The 24,365-nt window shown below is 34.3% G+C and overlaps 1 protein-coding gene across 26 annotated transcripts in view; it reads left to right on the top strand.

Annotated features, from left to right (window-relative positions):
- ATF7IP (activating transcription factor 7 interacting protein) overlaps positions 1–24,365 on the top strand; it is a 110,862-nt gene that overhangs the window by 55,930 nt on the left and 30,567 nt on the right. For 13 of the 26 annotated variants that reach the window (XM_025995186.2, XM_072765970.1, XM_072765968.1 and 10 more), the window contains 4 exons: positions 7,902–7,985; positions 9,554–9,699; positions 11,331–11,468; positions 20,426–20,491. In XM_025995186.2, the coding sequence (XP_025850971.2) occupies positions 7,902–7,985; positions 9,554–9,699; positions 11,331–11,468; positions 20,426–20,491 (434 nt within the window). The remainder of the gene's footprint in view (positions 1–7,901; positions 7,986–9,553; positions 9,700–11,330; positions 11,469–20,425; positions 20,492–24,365) is intronic. The other 13 variants (XM_072765976.1, XM_072765978.1, XM_072765969.1 and 10 more) reach the window with 1 other exon arrangement.

Raw genomic sequence — 24,365 nt, 5'->3', positions numbered from 1 at the left:
AGAAGCAGGCTCCATGCAGGGAGCCTGACATGGGACTTGATCCCAGGACTCCAGGATCAGGCCCTGGGCCAAAGGCAGGCACTAAGCTGCTGAGCTACCCAGGGATCCCCAACATCATAGATTCTTAACAGAATTTAGATTTATACCCACTCTGTGAGCAATATTATGTGAATGGATAAGAAGGGAGGTAAAATAATAGGAAAATATGGCCCTTGACCTTAAGGGGCTTATAGTCTAGGATAGAGATAAGATGGACCAGCATAACACATGAGATAACAATTTCAAGTCAGTACATAATTGATCAAAGTTCTAACAGTTGTTCTTGCTATTACTTAGCAACCAAGCAATTTACAGTGTAAAAGCCTACTGGTTTAAATTATTTGCTTCAAGTGTAACATCACATTTTACAATTAATTTTTCTCGTGAAATATGATTCCTCTAATATTCCTTGTCTACAGAATGACAGAACCATTGCTAGAATCAGAAACCTTGATGACTGATAATCTATTTCATAAAGACTTCATCCATTTGCTTCCTCAGTCTTCTTGATTCTACTCAGATTCTACCCAATCTACTCTCTTCCTCCGCATCTTCTGAATGATTTCTCTGTAACTTAGTTCTGTTTTATTCGATTGTGTTCTTCTCTTTTGTTGGATCCCTATTACTTTGATTTAATTCCAAACCCTTTTATATAAAAGGTATATAAACTTCATAGTTGGTTCAAAAGCCTATCTTTCCAAGGAATGAGAAAAATTGTGTTTTGCTTTTGTGATCAAACTCAAACATGAAATCTATTTGAAATTTCCTCAACTCTTTTGAGAGTGGCATTAATACCTTTATGTTTTTATTGTATCACCAGACTCTTAGCCTTAGAACTCTGTGAGAAGAGTGAACTTGTAGCATGAAACACAGCATTTGATTTCTAGTTTGTTCAGAAGAAATAAGAGACAGGCCTAGGAGACTCAGGGATGTTTTTCCCCCCAATATATCATTACCAGTTTTTGGAAGTAAAGATTTTTTCTTCTTAAAAGATGTCTTCATTTCCAAAGATCATTTATTCATTTATTAAAGCTTTATAGAGAGACAAACCAGGCTGTTCTTGGTTTTGGGGGTTTAAAGATAAAATTTAGTACTTGCCCTTAGAATGCAGACAAGAATTCAATCGCAGAACATTAAATACAAGGCTGTGAATACAGTAATAATGGTAAATTGGTATTCTGGGAGTTTAGAAAAGGGTAACTTTATAAAAACATAGATGCATTTAGGAAAGCACTTTCTTTTCACTATATGTATAATACAGAGTTTTAGTGAAGATAATCCCTCTTAATTGTAGCTTCATCCTACTTGCTTAGGCCAAAACTCTTGGAAGCATTATTTTTTTCTTGTGTTTCATATCTCATCAGTCTATCAGGAAATCTCATTGGCTCTGCCTTCAGAGTAGATTTAGAATTCAGTCTATTTTATCATCTACTATCATCACACTTGCTCTGAGCCACCATCTTAAGGCTAAAATAATGCTTGTCTTATAATCAGTGCTCAGTAAATATTTGTGGAGTAAGTGAATAATCAATAATGTGAGAGAAGTGTATCATGGAGAACCTTGGTTACAATGCTAAAGCGTTCTGATAGTACTTGGGAGCCATTAGATGATTCTAGGCAGAGGAGAATGACATAATGAAGATAGATTTTGGAAAGATAATAAGTAACCATATGTAAGATGACCTTAACTCATTCATTTAATAAGTATTTATAGAGAGAGTGGTATTGGGATAAGTACTTAGAAAACCTTTTAATACTCATAGCAAATTGCAGATTGTTATTTAATGAGTTTATACATTTTACCTTTATGCCAGGGTTTTGATATTAGAGACCATCCTTCCCACTCAATGCTGTTAAATGCCAAGAGATGACTATTAAGCCACCCATCCATGTTGCATACTTTGAAAATTCAAACTTGCATTTATTTTTGGTTACTTTTTTTTTTAATTTAAAAGATTATTTGAGAGAGAGAGAATAACGTGAGAGAGAAAGAGATTACAAGTGGGGTGTGGTGGAGGGGTAGTGGGAAAGGGAGCAGCAGACTCTGCTGAGCAAGGAGCCCCAGGCACAAGGCTGAATCTCAGGACTCCACAATCATGACCTGAGCTGAAGACAGATGCTTAAGCAACTGAGCCACCCAGGTGCCCCGGTTACTTTTAGACTTTTATCTTGATTGTATGCTAGTAGCAGAGTAAGTGTAGTGATAGATTTAATTTCTTAGCTGGTAACTAAACTTTTATTTCCTGCCCTACCCCGCCCCCTCCCAAGGAAGTTTTGTGTATAATGCATTGTGGTGTAGTTTCTTCATGGGTCTTAAAAGTGTACTCTGTTCTCTTTACATGGGAGTGGAATGTGTTACACTAGTCCCTTTTTATCAGTGATTTCAGTTTCTGCAGTTTGTTATCCACAGTCAACCCTGGTTTGAAAGCAGGTTATTCTTCTCTGACTTTTTCTTAGTAGTAGTAACTTTCTAGGTCAGTAGTAGCCTAATGGTGCATCACAATGCCTATGTCATTCATCTTACTTCATTTCATCACATGCGCATTTTAACACTTCACATCATCATAAGATCTATGAATGTAGTACAGTAAAATTTTGAGAGACCGTATTTATATAACTTATCACAGTATACTTTTTATAATTATTGAATTATTCATCTGTGCCTAATTTATAAATTAAACTATATCGTAAGTATATATGTATAGGAAAAAACAGAGGCTTCAGTACTATCCATGGTTTCAGGCATCCACTAGGGTTCTTGGAACATAGTCCCTGCAGATAAGGGAGGACTATAGTACATGCGTACCTTCTGAGTTATTACTTTCATAATTTTTTGGCGGGGGTTTTATTTATGTATTTGAGAGAGCTCAAAGGGGCTGAAGGGACAGAGGGAGAAGAAACAGACTTCCTGCTGAGCAGAGTCCAATGCGGGGCCTTATCCCAGGACCCCTAGTATTCTTGGACTAATTTTTAATGTTTTCAGAGCACGGAATTATAAACTGAAGTACTGGGGACTACCTCTTCCCTATAGCTACTAACATTTATGTGCTGTACTAATAGGAAAACATAAGCCTCTGTCATTTCAGGTACTTCTTTAGCCAATTTGTTTTAAATATAACAGTTATGATAGCTTCGAGCAGCAATAAGAAATAAAGATAACAGCAAATAAAAAAGCCATTTTAATTTTATAGTACTAAAAGAAAGACCTAAGAAAGAATTGCAGATAAACTAAGTAGGCCTAAAGATACTGTCATGTTGTTACATAGTACTGTATGATAACTGATACTCATTAGAGGATTAAGATGATAATACGTTTATTAAGAAGGCCAGGAAAATAAAGATACCTCTGGACAAGTTTAAACAGCAGTACAAGAGGTACATGCCTTAGTTTATCTTCCATTCACTTTCCATGCCGTGTATTCTTTCTCTAGCTTCTGTTCCATCTCATTCCTCTCTTTCATAGTCATTCTTCAAGGTCTGTTAATAGGCTAGCAGTGTTTTTTTCCTCCTACTTATTCTTCAATTTAATTGAATTTTGATTTTCATCTTGCCAGTCCCCCATCCTTATTCTCAGTGAAGTGACATTGATGTTCATATTGTTAAATCCAGGGATTTAAATCCAAAATTTTGTCTATTGTCTCACACTTGGATAGTCTCTTTTAATAGTCCCTCCCTCTTGAGACACTTCTTTAGCTTTTGGGCTACAGCATTCTCCATTTTTTCATCCTTCTTGGCCTTTCTCATTCTATTTCTTTCTTTCTTTCTTTCTTTCTTTCTTTCTTTCTTTCTTTTTTTCTTTCTTTCTTTCTCTTTTTCTTTCTTTCTTTCTTTCTTTCTTTTTCTTTCTTCTTTTCTTTCTTTTCTTTTTCTTTTTCTTTCTTTTCTTTCTTTCTTTCCTTTTCTTCTTTCTTCAGATTTTATTTATTCATGAGAGGCCCAGAGAGACGTAGAGACATAGGCAGAGGGAGAAGCAGGCTCCCCCTTGGGAGCCTGATGTGGTACTCGATTCCAGAAGCCCGGGATCACAACATGAGCCAAAGGCAGATGCTCAACCACTGAACCATCCAGGCTTCCCTCTCATTCTATTTCTTAATAGAGAAATAGGAGAGAGAGCTCTTCCCCAACTACTTTTTAATTGCATAAACATTGCTATTCCTTAACATTGAAAATCTGTTTTAGATTAAGCTATACTTTACACTAAATTTTGATTACAGTTTCCCTCCAAATTTTATTTCAAATGAAAAATGTATCTGGTTGATTTGTTTTTCCCTATTCATTGGCTCTTTAAGATAAATATAAGTGCTTATGAGGGTAATTGCACAGGAATAGAATTTCATGGGGTTTGTCTGTTTTTAGTTTAGGTTAGTAGTGATAGAATTACTGTGGTTTAGTTAATTAAAATTTATTGATAATTTATTGCCAATGTTCATTGTGTTCAGCTGAAGTTCTTTATTATCTCAATCCACTTACATTCATTTGTTTCTTATTGTATTTAACTTTTCTGTGGGAACCTCATATTCCTGTATATTGGTGTAGAAATTGCAGGTTTTTCTTTTCAGAGTTGAGGAAGATCAAAGAAGCAGATTTTGGAAAGGGAAGTATAGGAAGAACATCAGTTACGAATGACTATTGCTGCCCAAGTTAGATATGGGTATTTCAGGACAGAGACTTGGACTATCTAGAAAAATTTAGGAGTAGATAGCATATAGACCTTAGTTGAAGTTGAATGACTAGATGAGATCACCTCAGGGAGTATAAATGGAGATAAGAATAGGTACAAGAACTGAGCTTTTGAAATTCCAGTGTTTAGAGGTTGGGAGATGAAGAAGAAGAACCAGCAAAGGAGACCAAGAAAGAGTAGCTCTTATATCAACTATACTTCAATAATAATAAAAAAAAATGAGTATGTTAACCAAAAAGAAAAGGAAGAACAGCTTTTCTGGTAGAAAGAAAAACAAGAAATTCTGATATCTTAGATGTCAAATAAAGAGGAAGTTGCAAGGAGGAAGGAATAATCAACCCAACTCTGTTTATGTATTAAATGCTACTGTTTGTTCCAGTAGGATGGAAGACAAATATTTAATAACCTGAAGATCCATTTGTGACCTTGACACGAGGTGGTGGAATTGAAAACCTAATTGAGATTGGGTTTCAGAGAGGATGGGAAGAAAATTGGAATTAGTAAAATATAACTTTTCCCCCCAAGTTGTGCTTTAAAAGGGTTCACAAAAATTCACTGTAGGAGATATTATTTGGAAGTTTGTATTGGTTAAATAAAACTTAAAAACATTTTTTATAAAAAGATTTTATTTATTTATTCATGAGAGACAGAGAGAGAGAGAGACAGAGGCAGAACTAGGCTCCATGCAGGGAGCCCGATGTGGGACTTGATCCCAGGACTCCAGGATCACGCCCTGGGCCAAAAGCAGGTGCTAAACCACCGAGTCACCCAGGCGTGCCAACTCAAAAATTTTTAATGCCACATTTTTCTGATATGTCTTGTAAGGTTGAAAATTTTTATATGTTTATTGACCATTTTTATTTCCTTATCTATAAATTGCCTGTTCATGTACTTTGTCCATTTTGCTAAAGTATATATTATCTTTAATTAATCCATAGGGATTTTTTGTTTTGTTTTAAATATTCTCAAAGAGTCAGTTTCAGACAGATTGACAAACCATAGCCTATAGGCTCTGTTTCTGTCAATAAATTATTTTTGCAATAAAACCATGCTCATGTGTTTACATATTACATATTGTTTATCACTGCTTCCTGCTACATGGACAGAGTTAAGTAGTTGCATCAGAGACCATATGGTCGGTTCACAAGACTGAAAATATTTATTTTTTCAGTGGAAGAATGGAAAAAGTACATTTTTTCCACCTTTATTTTATGAAGTCTTATTTAAGATAATGATTATCATATAGGTATTAAACATCTGCTTTGTCTCAGCTCTTTCCCAAAGTTTATAGGGTTACCAAAAATAAAAGATACAGTACCTGCTCTTAGTGAGCTTACTGTTGTCTAGTCTAGCTGAAAGGAAAGAATGCCACATGTAGAACTATATATGAAAATGGTCTAATTTGCAATAAATCTGTACCTAGTACTATAGGAATTATAGCAGAAACTATGAATGAGGACAGATTCTAAAAAAAGACAGTCTTAACCTACGTATTTGGATGAGTTTCAGACATCTCTTGAAGTACTTGAGATTATGTAAAGATGTCTATGTACATGGGCTTTTGATTATTATTCTGGGTTAAAGCAGATCCACTCTCAGATTTTATAGAGGTTTTGTGAACAAAAAATTAAACATAGAGGCCTTGTTCCTTTCTGTAGAACCATTTTTCTTATCCCAAGTTCTTTCCACTAAATAAAACTCACGTATAAATTTTAATTCTATTTTAAAATTCCAATAACTGTTTTAAAGTGTTGAAAATCTAGCCATTTCTTCCAAGCATATCTGGAAAATGGGAATTGGGTGATACGAGGTTGCTGAGAAAATGGAAGAAGTTCAAGCTAAGTTTGATCTATTTATAAGAGGAGAGGGAGCTAACATACACATAAAAGAGACCAAATTGGCAGGCCAGTTGCTCTGCTTTGTTATGGCTGATCTAGCTTGTAGTTACTCTGATTGGAGCCATAACTAATTATGTTTTTTGAGTGGAGCAATAATTTTTCAAATAAAAAGCAACCCAGTAATTCTATGTCTCTGGATACTCTGGGGACTAGGAAGCTCAGGAGTCACCATCCTCAGTATTCCAATCAAGAAGATTTGGAAAACTATATAGAAAAAATTGCTTTATAATTTGTTTGGACTCCACAAGGAAGCAAAAGAAATTTTCATTTCATTGAAACTGGAGTTGGAGGGATGAGATCCTAAAATATTTCTAATGAGTATAGTTAAATGGAAAGTTAATTTTATAATATTTATTTTATTTATTTCCATTTATTTTTAATACTTTATTTTAAAGTTTAAAAATAGTTTTAGTAGGGGTGCCTGGCTTTTAGAGAAGAAATGCCATTTCAGAATCTTTGTATAATGTTATATTCCTTGTGATGATGTATTTAATTTTGGTTGCAGAATATGATGAAACAGCATGCTTTATTGAAAGCCCTGGGGAGCGAGCCAGTTGCAGTGGGGAAGTTGAACTTTTGTTATCTTTATAATAGCTTATCCATTTCTATTTTATAAACTATCTTACAACTATTAAAGTAACTTAGTGATTTAATGTGCCTGGTTGAAATGTTAGATGTTTTGAATTTGGCAGTACTTTGTAATTTTTTTTGAAATTATCACTGTAGTATTGCAGTTTTAATAGTTCAATATAATGGAATCTAAATGTTTTACAATAGATTTTAGTTATCTATTATTGACAGTAAACTACTAAGTAAGATTCTTTCTTTTAAAATTTATACTGTTAGTTTTTCCATGTTTAAGAGCTTTTTATGAATTTGTAAGCATTTTTTAAAAAAGATTTTATTTACGTATTTGACAGAGAGCCAGAGAGCACAAGCTGGGAGAATGGCAGAGGGAGAGGGAGAAACAGGCTCCTCACTGAGAAGGAAGTCCAATAACACAGGGCTTGATCCCAGAACACTGGGATCATGACCTGAATTGAAGGCAGATAGTTAACTGCCTGAGCCACCCAGATGTCCCTGTAATGTCATTTGAAAGTGGACTTGGTCATTCATTTCTGCCAATCCATGCCATGCTCCCTTTTTAGTCCTAAAATTTCATATTTTGAGACTGATTTTGTAGAAGTTTATTGACTGGATAGATAACACTAAAATTATAAATTAGAATGAGCTGCTGTGAATTCTAATGGAAGTAAGATTTCCTTTTCCATTTTTTGTTATAGCAGAAGTAGAAACTAATGAAAAGGACAGCAAACCTGAGGAAGAAGAGCAAGTAATAAATGAAGATGAAAGACCTTCTGAGAAAAGTAAGCATGTACAAAAAAACCTGAACTAGTTTAGAAAAATAGTAATTCATTGTTTCTTTTTTTAAGGCTGTGGAATATATTTCCTTTCTATGAGATGATTTAAAAAGTTTGTGGTTTTAGTAAACATAATTAAATAATTTTGTTGATTGCTAACCCAAGGATTTTTAAAAGTATTATTTCATATACTTTAGTATTTTATTTTTTTATACTTTTCATTATTCTATAAGAAAGATGTTTAATATTTAATAAGGTACTACCTTAATGTATTGAGGTAGATTGTTTTAGATTTATGTTTAGAGTGTGAGACTATAAAAATTTTGTCGGGGGTGATAGAAGTCAATTACAATCCGTGTCTGTCTCCTTAAGTTTCCTAAGTTTCACAGGAAGGAGGACTTGATGGGACTGGGTGTCGTTATGTTTATAAGATTATCATTGGACTAGAAGTCAGTAAACCTAGGTTCTGTGTCTCCTTGTCATTCTGGTTTCCATGTCTGACTATATAAGTTATGATTGTAAGAGAAGTTCTAGAGTAGAACTGGATTTAAAAGTAAGCATATAGATACATGGATATAGAGAAAAGCAAAGAGGGATACTTATGGTCACATAAGGATGTTTCCCTTTAATAAGTAGAGATTTTAGTATTTTTACTTTTTATATATTGAAAAAAAACAGATGAAATTTACTTATGATCTCTTGAATGTTATCAGTATTTGAAATATAAATTTTCTAAGTGAAGATCTTTGAATATCTTTACCAAATTTACTTTTATAATGATAGAAATTTTATTATTTTTATTTACTTGGAATTCATTATGATATGTTAAAAATAACTAGCCTTGAGTGCCTGGGTGGCTCAGTTAAGTGTTTGACTTGTGATTTTGGCTCTAGTCAAATTCTGAGAGTCTTAATTTGAGGGTCCTGGGATTCAGCCCTGTGTTGGCTCCCTGCTCAGCAGGGAGTCGGCTTGAAATTCTCTTCTCTCCCTCTGCCCCTCCCCCTTTGCAAGTATATGAGTTTTTTTCTCTCTCTCAAATAAATAAATCTTCAAAAAGAAAAAAGAATAACTAGTCTTATGTTATTTTCCTAAGGCTAATAATTAAGAATTTTTTTTCTAAATTTACTGAGAAAAAAATGTATTGAAGAGGAAGAATTAAATAATTAAATCTTTGTACAGTTAGAAATCTATGACATGAGAATGAGTATTACATTTTATCAGAGGACTCATGTTCACTATTTAGCTAAGGGAATGAATACGAGATTATTTCTTCTAATCTCATATTGATATTTTAGGTGATTCTCCATCTTCATATACTTCCAAGGAAAGAATGTTTTATGTTTATGTTATACATTGCTTAGTCATGAGGGAGTTCTTGTGTAGCATATTGAAAATCATTTCAAGTTCAGAGTTTAAAAGTTACCTATCCACTTTTCTAATTTCAAAAATAATTCATAAAATAACTGATTGAAATAGTATTATGATAGATAGAAATAATATTTTGTTGAGAACAGAAAAGAGGCATTAGGGTCTATAATGCAAACCTGACTAATCATTATACTTTTTGTTCTGAGGTGAATTTTCTAGAAGAAAACGTTCTAAATCAGAGGACATGGACAATGTACAGTCTAAACGTCGTCGATATATGGAAGAAGAGTATGAAGCAGAATTTCAAGTGAAGATTACAGCTAAAGGAGATATTAATCAGAAGCTACAAAAGGTATTACAGGTTATAAGTTAAAAACCATATTAAATAAAAAGCATGACTGTTTTTATTCTTTTAGGTTTTTGACATTATTCTGTATTTTACTGACATATTTAGGTTTTTCATAGAACTTGAACAAAGTGGTTGATCTTATTATTCTTAATTTAATTTTAAAAACTTTCTGATTCTTAAAGAGTTCATATTTTTTTCTTTTATATTGGCCTTTATTTTTTAAAAAGATTTTATTTATTTATTCGTGAGAGACACACAGAGACAGAGACAGGCAGAGACACAGGCAGAGGGAGAAGCAGGCTTCATACAGAGAGCCTGACATGGGACTTGATCCCAGGTCTCCAGGATCACGCCCCGGGCCGAAGGCAGGTGCTAAACCGCTGAGCCACCCAGGGATCCCCTATATTGAACTTTAGTGGAAATATTAGAGTCTTATATTTTAACCTTCTTCATAATCTTTTTTTACTTAATCTTTATTATAAGCTGATTTCATGGTTGTAAGCTCCTACTTTGTAAATCTTTGTTATGTTCTTTAGGCTCACTGTTAAAAAAAAGTAGAGACAGGGCTTTAGAATGACTAGGGAAAGGAAGAATTTAAAATACAGACTTTGAAAACATCTGCCTATATCTATTAGACTAGAGTTAGATAGAAATTAAAAAAATATATATACATATATATTTTTTTTCCAGAATGTGTTAACAGGTGTTTATGACAAATGCTCTTTAAGAGGAATATGAAAGTTGAGTGAAATTAATTTTTTACAGTCTTACAGATTTAATGATAAAATTATAAATAACAGGTTTTAGACCAGTGTCTTTCTTCCACTAACATACAGTATACTCACATGAGAAAAAGGCAATTAATTTGTGAGGCAATAAAAAGGTGCTGTTTTTCTTTAAAAGTTTGCTTTTAAAGTTTGTCATGTGGAAGTAACAGTGCTTATTTAGTCCTTTTTTAAAAAGATTTTAATTTTATTTATTTGTTATAGATCCATAAGATAATGTAAATTGTAAGGTATTTAAAAATATTTTATAGAAATTTCATAGTGCAGTGATATTCTTAGTGTCTCACCAAAATATCTGCAACAGATTAGAAATTTTAAAAACTGGTCCTTTAACTGACCTCCTTTGAATCACAGTAGAAGGTGTTAGAAATAAATATTAAAACTTCAATTTAAAATTATTTATAAAATTTCACCTTCTGGAAATTATAATCTCACCCTCTGGAAATAAAAAGATTTTATTTATTTATTTGACAGAGAGTGAGAGAGTATAAGCAGGGGGAGCAGCAGGCAGAGGGCAAGGAAGAAGCAGGCTCCCTGCTGATCAGGGAACCTGATGGGGGCTTGATCCTAGGACCCTGGGATCAGGATCTTGCCGTAAGGCAGACGCTTAACTGATACTGAGCCACCCAGGTCCCTGGAAATTTTGTTTTTATGTAATTCTATCATAGTAGATATATATGTAGAAGTAGAGGCTTTCAGCAGATAACATTGTGTTCTGAATGCTGGCATGTTTTCACATTAAGCTAATCAATACATTAGTACTGTCTTATTAGTCCTTAAGAATGTTTACTGTTTACTGCTTGCTAAAATGTCTTCCTTGCTGTAAAAAAGAAAAATATTTCTCTTTAGGTTGTACAGTGGTTGCTGGAAGAAAAATTGTGTGCGCTACAGTGTGCTGTATTTGATAAGACTTTGGCGGAATTAAAAACACGAGTTGAAAAGATTGAATGTAACAAGAGGCATAAAACAGTTATTACTGAACTACAGGTTTGTATACTGATTTGAATTGTATACCCATGTGTCATTATTTTTATAACTTATTTTTGGAGGTACATTTTCAAAGTTAATAATAAATTACATTTAACTGCTAAATATTAGAAGTAAAAGGAGTCACCACTAGTTTGCTGGGACTGCCATAAAAACAGTACCATAAATTGGCTGCTTAAACAACAGAGAAGTACTGTCTCATAGTTCTGGAGGCTAAAAGTCTAAGATCAAGGTGTTAGAAGGATTGGTTCTATTTGAAGGTTGTAAGAAAGAATCTCTTCCGTGTGTCTCCTAGCTTCCGATGGTTTACTGATGGTTTTGGGCATTCCTTGCCTTATAGAAGCATCACCCTCATGACTGGTTGTCTTCATATGGCACTGTACTTGTGTTTGTGCCTAAATTTTCCCTTTATACGAGGATATGAGTTATATTGTATTGGGCCCACTCTACTCCAGTATAACCTCATCTTTACTAATTATCTTTGTAAAGACCCCTCTTCCAAATTGAGTAATATTTTGAGATACTTGGGATTCAAACTTCAATATATGAACTTTTCAGATATCTGATTCAACCCATAAGAGAGCCTTCGTCACTGAAGAAAGGCTGATATTTTTTAGCATAAGTAGCAAAAATATTTATTGTAAGTGATTATTTTTATATTAACCCTTTTTCTGCCATGGCAGAATCTGAATCCTTTAAATCCTAAACCAGTCTTTTCTCCACAAATAAATCCCCATGCCATTGTTCCTCTTACTTGTAATTCTTGAATTCTTAGAACAATCTTCAAGGAATATCTTCCCATTTTTCTTCTCATTGATAATTTTTGAGTTCTTGGAAATTGATTTCTCTCGATCATTTTACATATACAGTGGGATGCCAAATTAACTTTTTAAATTTCTTACTAAAGTCTATCTTTTGCTTGCTTTCACTTTTCACAAGGCCCAGGTCCACTTACGTGTGGATTTTTTCTGTAAAGATTAAGTATAGTACTGTAAATATATTTCCTTTTTCCAATTCCTTGATTATAGCAACAGCCTTTTGCATGATTACTCTGGTTCTCCAGGCCTTGCTGGTCCTTCCCAACCATTGTGTTCACCTTTTAAAACACTGTTTCATTCTTCTCCATACAGTCCAGATTCCTCAAATGTTATTTATTTTTGTATTTTTAATTTTTTTGGATCTCCTTTTTTGGATCCACTTTTCCTAATACCTACCAGTTGCTACACTACTCTACAGAATATCAATGTTCATAGTATTTTTATTTTAGGCTTTCAGTTTCATATTGTTTCTCCCATTACTTAGCTATAAGGATCTGCCCTTACTGTGCCATTTACTTATATTTTACTGAGCTCAATTTAGTCCTCTCTTTTTGTGTTGTTCTAAATATTTAGTATTTTATGGAAGTAAAATTCCGATAACAAAATAACCATTTGAGTTTACAATTCAGTGGCATTCAGTTCATTCACGTTGTTGTGTGATTGTCATCTCTATCTAGTATAAAACATTTTCATCAAGCCAAAAGAAAACCTTATGTTACTCCCTGTTTTTCTTTCCCCTAGTCCTTGGCAACCACTAATTGACTTTCTGTCTCCGCTGATTTACCTGTTCTACACATTTCTTATGAACAGAGTCCTACAATATGTGACTTTTTGTGTCTGGCCTCTTTCTCTTAGCATAATGTTTTCAAGGTTCATATACAATGTAGCATGTATTAGTACTGCATTTCTTTTTATGGTTAAGTAATATTTAATTATATCTGTATGCTATTGAAAATATTTGTGTGCTATCGAAAATAAGTAGGTATTCAAGATGTTAAGTGTAATCTCCAGAGTAATCACTAAGGAAGAACTAAAATATATATAGCTGTGTAATATTATGGGTATGTATTATATAAATAGTTGACTCAAATAATACAGGGATTGTGGTGCTGATCCCCTCCCCTGGTATAGTTGAAAGTCTATTTGTAACTCTTTCTCTCTTTTTGGTTTTTTAAAAGAGAAGTAGGAGAGATGCAGTAGCGGGGAGCTAGAGAGAATCTTAAGCAGGCTCCATGCTCAGGAGATCATCTCACAACCTTGAGATCATGACCTGAGCTGAAATCAAGAGTTGAATGTTTAACCTGCTGAGCCACCCACATGCCCTGTCCATGTATAACTTTTGACTCCTCCAAAACTCAGCTACTAATACCCAATTTTTAATGCATTCTTTATTGATGGGCATTTGAATTGTTTCTAACTTTTAATGTGAATAGCCCTGCTATGATCATTTGTGTACAAGTAATTTTTGAAGACCAGTTTTCAAATCTTTCAGGCATATACGTAGATGTGGGTGGCTTTGTGGGTCATGTGGTAATTTGTTTCACTTTTTCAGGAACTAACTAATCAGCTATCTTCTGGAGTAGCTACATCATTTTACATTTCCAATAGCAATGTGTCAGGGTTCCTTGCTAACACTTGTTGTTTTCTCTTTGTTACTGTTTTTATTATAGTATTTCACTGAGTGTGAAGGTGGTATTTCTTTTTTTTTTTTTAATTTTTATTTATTTATGATAGTCACAGAGAGAGAGAGAGAGGCAGAGACACAGGCAGAGGGAGAAGCAGGCTCCATGCACCGGGAGCCCGATGTGGGATTCGATCCCGGGTCTCCAGGATCGCGCCCTGGGCCAAAGGCAAGCGCCAAACCACTGCGCCACCCAGGGATCCCTGAAGGTGGTATTTCATTGTGGTTTTGGATTGGATTTTCCTAATGATTATTAATGTTGAACATCTTTTCACGTGTCTGTAGAACATTTGTGTATCTTCTTTAAAGAAATATTTATTTGTCCTTTGCCCATTTTTTTCTAATGCTCTTATTTATTTTGTATATATATTTTTTATTGGAGTTTGATTTGCCAACATCTAGCATAACACCCAGTGCTCATTCCATCAAGTGCCCCCCTCAGTGCCCATCACCCAGTTACCCCAACCCCCCGCCCACCTCCCTTTCCACTACCACTTGTTCGTTTCCCAGAGTTAGGTGTTTCTCATGTTCTGTGACCCTCACTGATATTTCCCACTCATTTTCTCTCCTTTCCCTTTTATTTCCTTTCACTATTTTTTATATTCCCCAAATGTATGAGACCATATAGTGTTTGTCCTTCTCCAACTGACTTATAATACCCTCCAGTTTCATCCACGTTGAAGTAAATGGTGGGTATTTGTTGTTTCTAATGGCTGAGTATATTCCATTGTATACATGCACCACATCTTCTTTATCCATTCATCTGTCGATGGACACCGAGCCTCCTTCCACAGTTTGGCTCTTGTGAACATTGCTGCTATAAACATTCCTTTACCCATTTTTAATTTGGGTTTTTTGCCTCTTTGTTGTTGAGTTATAAGAATTCTTTACATATTTCAGGTATTGAACACTTAAGATATATGATTTATAAATATGTTCTCCTATTCTATAAGTTTTCTTTTCGCTTTATTGATAACGTAATGTACCTTAATGCATAAAAGTTTTAAATTTTGATGAAGCCTATAGACAGCATATAGTTGGATCACGGTTTATTATCCATTCCTGCTGAAGTCTGGCTTTGGATTGGAAGGTTTCATCTATTTACTTTTATTCAAAGTAGCTATTGATAAGGAAAGACTTCTGTTTTTTCTTCTAGTCTTTTTTTTTTTAATCTTTTTTTTTTTAACTTTTATTTATTTATGATAGTCACAGAGAGAGAGAGAGAGAGGCAGAGACATAGGCAGAGGGAGAAGCAGGCTCCATGCACTGGGAGCCCGACGTGGGATTCGATCCCGGGTCTCCAGGATCGCGCCCTGGGCCAAAGGCAGGCGCTAAACCGCTGCGCCACCCAGGGGATCCCTCTTTTTGTTTTTTAATTCCTCATTACTGCCATCTTTTGTCATTGATATATATTTTTTTCCTCTAGTGTACCATTTTGTTTCCTTACATGTTTTCTTTTTGTGTATTTACTTAATTTTTTCCTTAGTGATTACTCTGGAGATTGCACTTCCTTTTTTTTTTTTTTTTAAAGATTTTATTTTTATTTATTCATGAGAGGCACAGAGAGAGAGAGAGAGAGGGAGAGGGAGAGGGAGGCAGAGACACAGGCAGAGGGAGAAGCAGGCTCCTTGCAGGGAGCCCGACATGGGACTCAGTCCTGGGTCTCTAGGATCAGGCCCTGGGCTGAAGGCGGCACTAAACCGCTGAGCCACCCAGGCTGACCTGCACTTAACTTCCTAAATTAATACCTACTTATTTTCACTAAGTATACAAAACTCTTTTTTCTCTACAGCTCGGTCCTGCTCATATTTGCTGTTAACTCTCACTGCTGGATTGTTTGTTTGTTTGTTTTTTGATATATATATATATCTGTATGTATATATATCTGTATGTATATTATATATATATATTATATATATATAACAAACAAAAGATATATGTGTGTGTGTGTGCGCGCGTATATATATATATATATAGAGAGAGAGAGAGAGAGAGAGAGACCATGTATACAAGGGGAGGGTCAGAGGGAGAAGCAGAGAGAATCTCAAGCAGGCTCCACACCCAGCACGGAGCCTGATGCAGGGCTGGATTTCACTATCCTCAGATTATGACCTGAGCCAAAATCAAGAGTCGGATTTTTTTTTTTTTTAAGATTTTATTTATTCATAGAGACGGAGATAAGGGCAGAGACACAGGCAGAGGGAGAAGCAGGCTCCATACAGGAAGTCCAATGTGGGTCTCGATCCCAGGTCTCCAGGATCACACCCAGCTGCAGGCGGTGCTAAACCGCTGCGCCACCAGGGCTGCCCAAGAGGTCAGACATTTTAACTGACTGAGCCACCCAGGCACCCTACTGCTGAATTTTTTATTTCACTTATTATACTTTCTGCTCTAGAATTCTGTATGTTTTCTTTCTGGCTCTTTGATACTCTGTTTGGTGAGACATTGTTTTCCTGGTTTTCGTGTGTGTGTGTGTGTGTGTGTGTGTGTGTGTGTGTTTTAAGTTTAGCTCTTTGAACAGATCTTCAATTCATTTAAAGCCTTTGTCTAGTGAGTCTAATACCTGAACTGTCTTTCTTTTCATTATTTTTTCTGCCAATGGCCAATACTTTCTTATTTTTTGTTTCTTTGTATGCCTCCTAATTTTTTGTTGTTGAAAATTGCATATTTTGAATTATTGTGATGTGGCAGTTCTGGGAATCAGGTTTTTTCCCCCATTAGCCAGAGTTTGTTGTTTGTTGTTTTGATGACTTTTCTAGACTATTTTTGGTAAGTATAGATTTTTTGTTTTATGTGGACACTGAAGTTTGTATTTCATTAGCTGAGTGTTCAGGTGATGTTTTGACAGTTACCTTAAATGCTTGGAGTAGAATAAAGAAAAAAGAAAGAAGAAAAAGAATGCTTTCCCAATCTTTGCAGATTTACTCCTTCAGTACAATTTACCCTATTCAACTTGCCTTATCCTCACTTCCTGCTTGTGTAAGTGAAAGTTTAGGGTCTTTTCAGGCCATTTTAGGCTTTTCTTTCCTGGGCATTTGCATAGTCTTCTTGATTTAAGAGCTTTTATTTATTTATTTATTTATTTGTTTGTTTGTTTGTTTGTTTGTTTATGATAGAGAGAGAGGCAGAGACACAGGCAGAGGGAGAAGCAGGCTCCATGCACCGGGAGCCCGAGGTGGGATTCGATCCCGGGTCTCCAGGATTGCACCCTGGGCCAAAGGCAGGCGTGAAACCACTGCGCCACCCAGGGATCCCGATTTAAGAGCTTTTAGAGTAGTTTTATGCCATGTGTCACCTTTACCAACCTTTTTTCCTCAGGCTTTTCTATCTATTGCTTATCCAAATTGTTGTCCTTTGCCCCAGGCTGCTCTGCCAATACCTTTGCCTTTAAATCTTTTTAGGAAGAGCTGTCTGAGATGCTGCTCCAGCCTTTAGAATTATTCCAATTGGGTGAAACAAAGGCTGTCCTTTGTGCTTGGTCCTTAAGGGAGTTGCCAGTGAAAATAAGGTCCATATGCTTCCTGTGGCACTAGAGCCTGAAGCAGGCATTCTGTTATCTTCACAACTGCTCCTGCTCTGGGTGTGGGGAATAATGAATCCACAATCTAAAAGACAACACTGTTCTCTTACTGCAAAGTAGCAGCTTTATTTTCCCCCAAGTCTTTCCTTGGCTATTCTGAGTGTTTTGAAGTAGATCCCACTTCCATGCCCAGTGTAGAGCCCATCATGGGGCTTTAACTCACGACCTTGAGATCAAGACCTGAGCTGAAATTAAGCAACTGAGCCACGCAAGTGCTCCACTGTTCTGAGATTTTGAGTAGATTCTAGAGTTGTGCAAAAATTGATTCTAACAATGTTTGTCAACTCGTTAGTTGCTTTTAGGAAGGGACTGAACCCTGAGGTACTCAGTCATTTTTGGTGATGCCGCTCTGTTCCAGTATTTTTATTATTATTGCTTCTGAGTTCTCCAGTGTCTAAAGCTTATATATCACATACTCCACCAAGTAATTATATAGTTTGCTTAATTATTTACTGTTTCTTGGTTACACTTGACAACAAACGTTTTGAAAATCCAACTTTATATATATTCTGTATCATTCCACAGCAGTTGATGAATACATCTTCCTGATTTGCATATATATATTCATTTATTATATTTGACTGACTTTGGCAAAATCTAGTATGAGTTTTATAAAATTCAGAATTAAAACACATTTGAAAATAAACAAATTGGGTTTAGATATTTTGCTGTCAGGAATAATATAATTACTAATTTTAGTATTAGTGTTCTTTTTTTTAAAGACAGCATTTATTAAAAGAATACATTTTTAAGAGACTCATGATCCTTTTGCAATACTGTAAAAATTTACTATATCTTGAAAAATTTGGTGAGAGTAGAATTGTGTTAGGTAGAATTTAGAGGAAAGTTCAGAAGTTCTCTTTCCTGATAAAATTTTTAAAGTATAAATTTCTCTAGATACAGGAAAGTAGATTTTTATTGATTTTCATAGTTATTCTTTTTCAAAATGGGCTAGTTTGGAATTATTGAAAATCAATTTTAAGGTTTTAATAATTGTGATATGACTTTTATCCATATCCTTTTATTAAGGCCTATTTTAAATTATTGGCTTCTTTTATGTGTACTAAACATTTTACAAGAGCTGAAAATAATTTTCAGCATTGGAATATCTTACATATTACTGTAGGGATTGGATTGGTTGCTTCCTGAATCATGAAAAAGTTTTGTGAATTTTTACTTTTTCAGAGATGTTAAATCGTTAAGTAAATCTCAACAGTTATTTCCATGATTTTAATTATTTTTTAAGTAAAAGGTTGTATAATTTTTAGATTGTATATTTCTGATGCATTGTCAAGATGAGAATTATAGTAACTTCTAAGAAAGTCTTAAAATGCAGAAAGTTGTCATTTGCTGTGGAGTCAGTTGCAAATGTGTAATAAAAATCGAAGTTATCAACAAATATTTAGCTCTTCTACCCCTCTGAGACCGTAGCTCCCCTAAAACATATTTCTGGGTAATTTGAGACAGGAAGTAAAAATGGAAATTCTCCACTTTTTAGATAAAAAGTGTAATTAAAGTACTGCATATCAAAACTGTAAGTTAAAGCCACAGCAATATTCAAAGGGAAATTCACAAATTAATTAATTAATTAATTAATGGAAATTTACAATTTTAAATTCATTACTACTAAATAGGAAATTAGAAGAATATTATATGTTCATCTCCAGTACTAGGAAAATACAATTATAAGCTAAGCCCCCACAAGGAAGAAAGAGTTAAATAGCAAAAAGCCCAGCCCTTTTTGAATGTTGAGCAATGAGGATAAAACTTTATTTTTTCATGAAGATTTAAAAGTAGATTAATTTTTGAAATATAAATAATTAGTACAAATAAACTACATAAGGATTCAAAAAGGAGACAACGGTCCAGAGGAGATTCTTTAAGTAAGAGAACTTTATTATTTATAACTTTATACCAATGAAGTCCATTTTATTTAGTAAGGAAGTAGAAAGCCGAAGTTATATGGAACTCTGTTCAAATTATAACTCAAATCATATTTAGTAGTTGTAGAAGTATTTACATTGAAATTGAGACCAGGGCAAAGACGCCTGTTATCTGTGCTGCTATTTAGAGTTTTGTTGGCAGTCTGCACAATAAAATAATGACAGGATAAAGAAATTAAGAGTAATGATGGGAATGCAATAGAATTATCTTGGCAAACTGATGAAAAAGATTTAGAAACTACCTGATTGAAGAAAAACGTTACAGTAGGTTTTCTATACATCAACAAAGAACAATGAGAACATTTGAGAAAAAGGTTTCATATATGGTAGATATTTAAAATGAATAAGTAGTTAAGAATAAACCAAAAAGAAAATTTCAACACCATAAGACAGAAAAAGAAAATTTGAGTTGATAGTAATGTACTATGTTCCCAGATAGGAAGACTAGATTCCTCTTAAATTATTGTACAGATTCAGAATACTCAAAATTTTGGGTGGACTTTTTTTTTTTTTTTAATGGAAGTGGGAAAGCTGTTAGCATACCCTGGGATACAATATTTCATTGGTTATGATTTATAAAATGCTATTTTAAATAGTTTTAACTGAAAATAACTTTTTGAACCCCTGCCCCCTCCCTGCAATAAGTAAATCTGTAGCTGCTGAATTCAAGAAACAGTTTTGAGTAATGGATATATGTGTCCATTTATTCGTTAGCTTTTTTTGAGTTGATGATTAACTTTTTTTTGATGATTAACTTTTTTTCTCAGGTGACTATTTCCTAAGAAGTTCCTTGGTATGTAAAGCAAGGAAATCCCTAGTTTGCGTAGTTGGCTGAAATAAGGCTTTTTGTGGGTTTCTTGTAATATATGCATGAGTTCCTTTTTAGTACCATGATATTACTTGATTTCTATTTCATTTTTGCTTTTTCTTTTTAGGCCAAGATAGCCAGGTTAACCAAACGCTTTGGAGCAGCCAAAGAAGATCTTAAGAAAAGACAAGAAGTAAGAATTTCTATTTTTGCCTAATTAATAATTAGCTCTAAGTGGTAATCTTAGGAAATGGTGAAAGTCTTAGGAAAGTCTTTCTTTATTATAGGTCTGAAATTTGCTTTCATACTGTGCACTTCCTGTATGTTCTTTCTGGAGCTATAGCTCTAGCACTTTAACTCTTTTCTAATCCTGAGTTACTGTTTTCATATATCAACACTTATATTAATCTATTTTTGGCATTCTAGAAGTTAAATTTTCATTTCATTTTTAAAATTATCTTTTTGGGATCCGTCTTACCATATTTTTTTCTTTTTACATTCTTGCTAGCGTCCTAGTCTAGTCTCTTACTTCCTCCGAAGTATGTTAGTGTTCCATTACCTGGAGTAGCCCTCTTCTCTTCTTTCTTCCTCCACACAGTTAGGTTCAAACATCATGGCATAACATAAACTCCAATATATAGTCTACCTTTAGCTTTTGGTTATTTCCTCAGTTATTCTGTAATACGTATCTTTAATATATTGCTAATGTATTGCATTATAGTTTTTAGTTTAATTTCTTTCTTTTCCTCTGGACTTTTTTTTCTCTTTGGGCAAATTACATTTCTTTATGTTAAGAGCTCCATTGCCTGGCACTTACTAATTGCCAATAACAATTATTTCAGTAGTAATCATTATTACTGTAGGATTTTTCTGTCTTCATTCATTTTGACATCTTCTTTACTTAACTTTAAAGTTATTTTGAAATAATTATAGATGTACAGAAAGTTGCAACAGTACACTCCTGTGAACTTTTCACCTAACTTCCCCCAGTAGTGAAATCTTACATAACTGCAGTATAATATCAAAACCAAAATATTGATATCAATTCTATTAAGTAGTCTATGGACCTTATCATTTCTCACCAGTTTTTACATGGATTCATGATGTGTGTGTGTGTGTGCACGCACACATGCATGCATAATTCTGTGCAATTTTATCATATATATATAGGTTTATGTAATCTTTACCACAGTCAAGATCTACAACTGTTCCATATTACAGTCCCTGAAAGGTTTGTCATGGAGAGCTCTAAGTATTATGGAAACAACAAGTACTGTATAATTCCTAAAGATTAGAAATATTAATTTGAATAATTAGGGTGTGTGATGCTTGAAGAAAAGTATTGAGGTGGTCTTCAGTCTTTCAAATTCTTTTCCTTTCTTAATTAGCTTTTGAGTAAGGCCAGTTTTACATGCCCAAATCTATCTACTCATTCTTGTTAATATTTTCTTTTTGTGAGAGACATTTCTAGAAATCTCAAGAATTTGTTCTTTCCTGTCCTAATTCTCTTTAATTATGGTATCCATTATACTTTTACATCTGTGTCATGCTAGGTTTTAAAAACAGAGATAAGAATGAAAATTTAAAACTTTAGTTCTCTCCCATATTAAAATAAGTAAAGAAACAGTACTTTAAGTGCTTTTCTTCTATTTAGATTTGCTCTTTGGTCCTGTCTTATTAACCAGTTAAAAACAAACCCCACCATGCAGGTTTGTATTGAAATATATTCTATTTTAATTTTTAAAAGAGCAGAAAATCCTCAACGCAGTTTGCTATTAAGTCCACATTTATAATCTAATCTGTTACTGTCTTATGACTGATATCTCTAACTTATATGCTTTCTAGTTCTTACTATAAAAGAAATGTAAAGGGATCCCTAGGTGGCTCAACAGTTTGGCACCTGCGTTTGGCCCGGGGCATGGTCCTGGGGTCCTGGGATCAAGTTCCGCGTTCGGCTCCCTGCGTGGAGCCTGTTTCTCCCTCTGCCGTGTCTCTGTCCCCCACCCTCTTTCATGTGTCTTTCATGAATGAATGAATGAATGAATGAATAAATAATAATAAATAAATAAATAAAAATCTTTAAAAAAAAGTAGAGATATTCTCATCTTTTATGAAAAATCAATGATGTAATTGATTAAAGTTTTAGATTAAATCTAAATTCTATATTTTAATTTTTTACTGAATTTTAGAAATTGTTTTAATTGTGCTATAAACACATAACCTAAAATGTATCATTTTTAACTTCACAGTTCAGAAGTATTAACTATATTAACATTGTGTAAAGATCTTTAGATATTTTTCATCTTGCAAAATTGAAACTCCATACTATAGAACATCTCCCATTTCCTTTCCCCTCAGCACTTGATACTTTTTATTTCCATGATTTGACTGCTCTAGATGTCTCATAAGTGAAATCATATAGTATTTGGGGTTTATTTGTTTGTTTTTTGGTTTGTTTTTTTGGTGAGTGTTTCATCTGTATAATAGCATGTAATAAGATTTCCTTTTTATTTTTATTTTGATTTTTTAAAAAATTTTTTATTTATTTATTTATGATAGTCACAGAGAGAGAGAGAGAGGCAGAGACACAGGCAGAGGGAGAAGCAGGCTCCATGCACCGGGAGCCCGATGTGGGATTCGATCCCGGGTCTCCAGGATTGCGCCCCGGGCCAAATGCAGGCGCCAAACCGCTGCGCCACCCAGGGATCCCCAAGATTTCCTTTTTTTTTTTTTTTCCCAAGATTTCCTTTTTAAAGGCTGAATAATACTCCACTTTATGTATATAATAGATACCACGTTTTCTTTATTCATGCATTTAATGATGGATATTTGGGCTGCTCTCATCTCTTGGTTTTTGTGAATAATGCTACCGTGAACATTTGTGTGCAGGTAACTCTTTGAGATCCTAGTTTCAAATCTTTTGAAAATCTACCCAAAAGTGAAATTGCTGGATCATGTGGTAATTCTGGTTTTAGTTTTTTGAGCAGCTTCCATACTGTTTTCCAAAGAGGTCACACCATTTTACATTCTTACTAACAAGGCACAGGGTTCCAATTTCTCCACATTGTTGCTGACAGTTATTTTCTGTTTTGTAATAGTGGCCCTGCTAATGGATGTGAAGTGGCATTTCATTTGAGTTTTGATTTGAATTTCTCTAATGATTAGTGATGTTGAGCATCTTTTCAGATGCTTGTTGGGCATTTTGCATATCTTTGGTCAAGTGTCTGTTTAGGTCCTTTGGCCCCACCTTTTTTAAAAAAGATTTTATTTATTTATTAATGCGAGACACAGAGGCAGAGACATAGGCAGAGGGAGAAGCAGGCTCCCTACGGGGAGCCTCATGTGGGACTCAGGAAGCCTGATGTGGGACTGGATACCAGGACCCCAGGATCACAACCTGAGCCAAAGGCAGATGCTCAGCTGCTGAGCCATCCAGGTGCCCTGGTCCTTTGCCCATTTTTAAATCAGGTTACTTGTTTTTAATTGTTAAGTTGTAGGACTTCTTTATATATTCTGGATGGATATTAACCTCTTACCAGATACATGATTTGCAATTAATTTCTCCTGTTCATTGGTTTCCTTTTCACTCTGTTCATTGTTTCCTTTGATGTGTAGAAGGTTCTAAGTTTGTTGTAACTTCCTTTGTTTTGCTTTAATAGCCTGTGCTTTTGATGTCATATCCAAGAAATCATTGCAAAATTCAACATCATGAAACTTTTCCCCTATATTTTCTTGGAATTTTTAGTTTTGGTTGTATATTTAGGCTTTTGATTTATTTTGAATTAATTTTTGTATATGGTATAATGATCCAGCTTCATTCTCTTGTGTTTGGATGTCTAGTTTTCATACCTTTAGTTGAAAGACTGTCTTTTCCTCATTGTGTAACCTTGACATCCTTGTTGAAGACCAGTTGACCATGTAAGTGAGAGTTTATTCCTGGGATATTTATTTTGTTCTGGTGTGCCTGTCTTTATGCCAGCACCACTGTGTTTTGATTACTGTAGCTTTGTAACATGTTTTGAAATCAGGAAGTATGAAGCCTCCAACTTTGTTCTGTTCCAGGATTG

Source organism: Vulpes vulpes, chromosome 8 (genome assembly GCF_048418805.1).
Source record: "Vulpes vulpes isolate BD-2025 chromosome 8, VulVul3, whole genome shotgun sequence".
In the NCBI taxonomy this organism is placed as follows: Eukaryota; Metazoa; Chordata; class Mammalia; order Carnivora; family Canidae; genus Vulpes; species Vulpes vulpes.
This window is presented reverse-complemented; position numbering and strand designations above follow the sequence as displayed.